Raw genomic sequence first — 2,924 nt, 5'->3', positions numbered from 1 at the left:
GAGGAGACCCTGAGTGCTAAGGAGGGTCCCTCTCCTCCAAAAAAAGGGGTGACCAAGACTGGGAGTAACAGGCAGGGGTCGCCAAATGTAGTGTTCCCGTACCCTTCTCTAGTGACTAAAAGAAGTGACTTCCGGTTTGAGGCTGACGAACCCAGACGAATAGAAGGAGGAGTCCCACGCTTTGATACATGTCAGTGAGGTCCCAAACAGCCCCGCCACTGCTGCTAGAACTTGCAGACCCTATACAGCCTCGGCAGTTAGCCCTTGGCGGTCCTGTGCAGTCTTAGCCAGGATCTGACTTTCTCACCCAGAAGGTGAGGATCTTGGTCTGTGGGGCACAAACTCCAGTCAGTTGACAGTAGACTTCTAGGACTAAAGTATGAAGGGGGAGACTCCGAATATGAGCTGACACATAACCACCGAGGGCTCCCCTCTTTCCAGCTCTGAGAAATCCCAGCAGAGCTGTGGGACTGACTTGTGCTTGTAAGTTTCCAGCCTGAGGTGCACTCTAACACCTCCATAAGGTCCTCAGGAGACAGGCTGGCCAGGAGAACAGGAGCCCTGTGGGGTCCTATAAAACAGTGACATAGAGGATACCTACAGAGGGGCATTCTTTCTTTTTTTAAAAAAAACAAACACACGTTTTTATTGATTTCAGAGAGGAAGGGAGAGGGAGAGAGATGGAAACATCAATGATGAGAGAATCATTGATTGGCTTCTTCCTGCATGCCCCCTACTGGAGATCAGCCTGCAACCAGGCATGTGCCCTTGACCAGAATCAACCAGGGGACCCTTCAGTCCACAGGCCAAAGCTCTATCCGCCAAGCCTAACAAGCTAGGGCCATTCTTCTTCTTCTTTTTTTTTTAGTGGTCTTTTGCTGTTTTTATACTTAATTTTCTGTAAATTATACACATCACGTAGGTAATTCTCTGTTGCTCTTTTCAATTCTTAGATGACTCCATCATTTGCCCAGTTTTCCCAAATGTCATCTTGAGTTCCCCTCTCCCCCTAATGATCTCAAAGTCCTACCCACCTGGAGAAATGCCACTGCCACTCCTCTTTGCTGGTCAAAAATTGTCCCTTGCCTGAATTATAATGATAGTCACCTGATTCATTTCCCTAATTCTCTAATCTTTATAGAATGTCCTGCTCAAAATTTCTTCCGGTTTTCAAGTATCCTTAGAGCTTAGAGCAAAATCAAAATTCCTTAATATAATTTACCAAAAAACCCTTGTGGTTTGGCCCCCAGTGACCCCTCCAGCCTCATGTCCCTTCCTGCCTCACTCACTATGTTCCCACTAGAGAGAGCTTTCAGTTTCTTCCTTACCACACCTTTCCACAGGCTATTCCGGAGGGGCATTCTTAAAGCCACCCTGGCATCTCCCTGTGGAAGGTACTCACACCCTCTTATCCTCCTCCTCCAGGTGACTGTGTGACGTAACTGCCTGTCACGCCCCCGCCTTCTGTCCCTAACCACAGCCATGCCTCGTGGTAAGAAAAGTAAGCTTCGTGCCCGTGAGAAACGCCAGCACCAGGCTCAAAGCGAAGACCAGGGTCACAGGATTGCTCACACCACCACCGCAGGGGAAGAAGAGTCTCCCTCGTCCCCCTCTCTTATGTTGGAGGATAGTCCCCCCAGTTCCCCTGCTGCAGGCACTCCCCAGCAGTCTCAGAGAGGCCTGGCCTCCAATTCTCCTGCTGCAACCATTTCCTGTGAGAGTTCTGGTGAAGGTGCCAAGAGCCAAAGGAAGGAAAGGCCAAGTTCCCCCCAGGCTCCGCCCTCCTCAGGGAGCTCTAGGGAAGATCTTCTGGCCAGTAAAGTAGGCATGTTAGTGAAGGCTCTATTGTATAAGTATGAAATGAAAGAGCCCATTACAAAAGAAGAAATGCTGAAGGTTATCAACAAGAGGTACAAGGCGCACTTTCCTGAAATCCTCCAGAGAGCCTCTGAGCGCATGGAGCTGACCTTTGGCCTCGACCTGAAAGAAGTTGACCCCAGTCGTCACCGTTATATCCTTGTCAGCCAACTGGATCTTCACAACGAAGAGAGTCGGAGTGATGGCAGCATGGTCCTTCCCAAGAATGGCATCCTGATGCCTCTCCTGGGCATGATCTTCTTGAATGGCAATAGTGCCACTGAAGAAGAGATATGGGAATTCCTGAATATGATGGGGGACTATGCTGAGAGGGGGCACTTCATCTTTGGGGATCTCAGGAAGCTCATCACCATAGATTTGGTGCAGCAAAAGTTCCTGGAGTACCGTCAGGTGCCCCACAGTGATCCTCCACGCTACGAATTCCGGTGGGGCCCAAAAGCCTACGCTGAAACCAGCAAGATGAAAGTCTTAGAGTTTTGGGCTAAAATCAATAATACACTCCCCAGCAGCTTCCAGACCCAGTATGAGGAGGCTTTGAGAGATGAGGAAGAGAGAGCCCGAGTCAAAGCAGCAGCCAGGGCCCACTCCAGAGCCATGACCAGCAGCTCCTGCCAGCAGCTCCTGCCAGCAGCGCTAGTGAAGTCTGAGGCAGAGTCTTCACCTTGAAGTTGAGAAGGGCTGTCAATCTTCTTAGTGGGGGAAAGGTGGAGCTCGAGAGAGCACAATGTATCTCTTCTTTGTTTTCTGTTTTCATAAGTAACTTACAGATTCACCTTTCCTTGTTTTTCCAATGTGTTCCCTTTAAAAAGGCTTATTTAGACTCATAATCTAAGATTTAGAATAATATGGCTCGTACATTTATTCCTGTTTGAGAGTAATAGTTTTGTATTTTGAAAAACCCTTGCATCTTGTATTGTGACCCAGTACCAGAATACAGAGCATTGGATAGGAATTTTCTTTAAAATGTGAAAGAACCCCACAGTTAAATAGTTGGGATAATGAGATAGTGAAAAAAAAAGTAAAAGGTGATTAATTTATTTTCCTCA

General features: G+C 47.9%; 1 protein-coding gene across 1 annotated transcript; it reads left to right on the top strand.

Annotated features, from left to right (window-relative positions):
- Nucleotides 1-1,482: 1,482 nt before the first annotated feature.
- On the top strand, nucleotides 1,483-2,544 carry LOC308511098 (melanoma-associated antigen B4-like; the record flags this gene model as incomplete). Its single annotated transcript, XM_081081109.1, has 1 exon — nucleotides 1,483-2,544. One exon carries the CDS (start codon nucleotides 1,483-1,485, stop codon nucleotides 2,542-2,544), a length of 1,062 nt encoding a protein of 353 aa, XP_080937235.1.
- Between the last annotated feature and the right edge of the window lie 380 nt (nucleotides 2,545-2,924).

Source organism: Myotis nattereri (assembly GCF_964212035.1).
Source record: "Myotis nattereri genome assembly, chromosome: X".
Taxonomy (NCBI): domain Eukaryota; kingdom Metazoa; phylum Chordata; class Mammalia; order Chiroptera; family Vespertilionidae; genus Myotis; species Myotis nattereri.
Note: the sequence above shows the minus strand (reverse complement) of the source record. Positions and strands in the feature narration are given on the sequence as shown.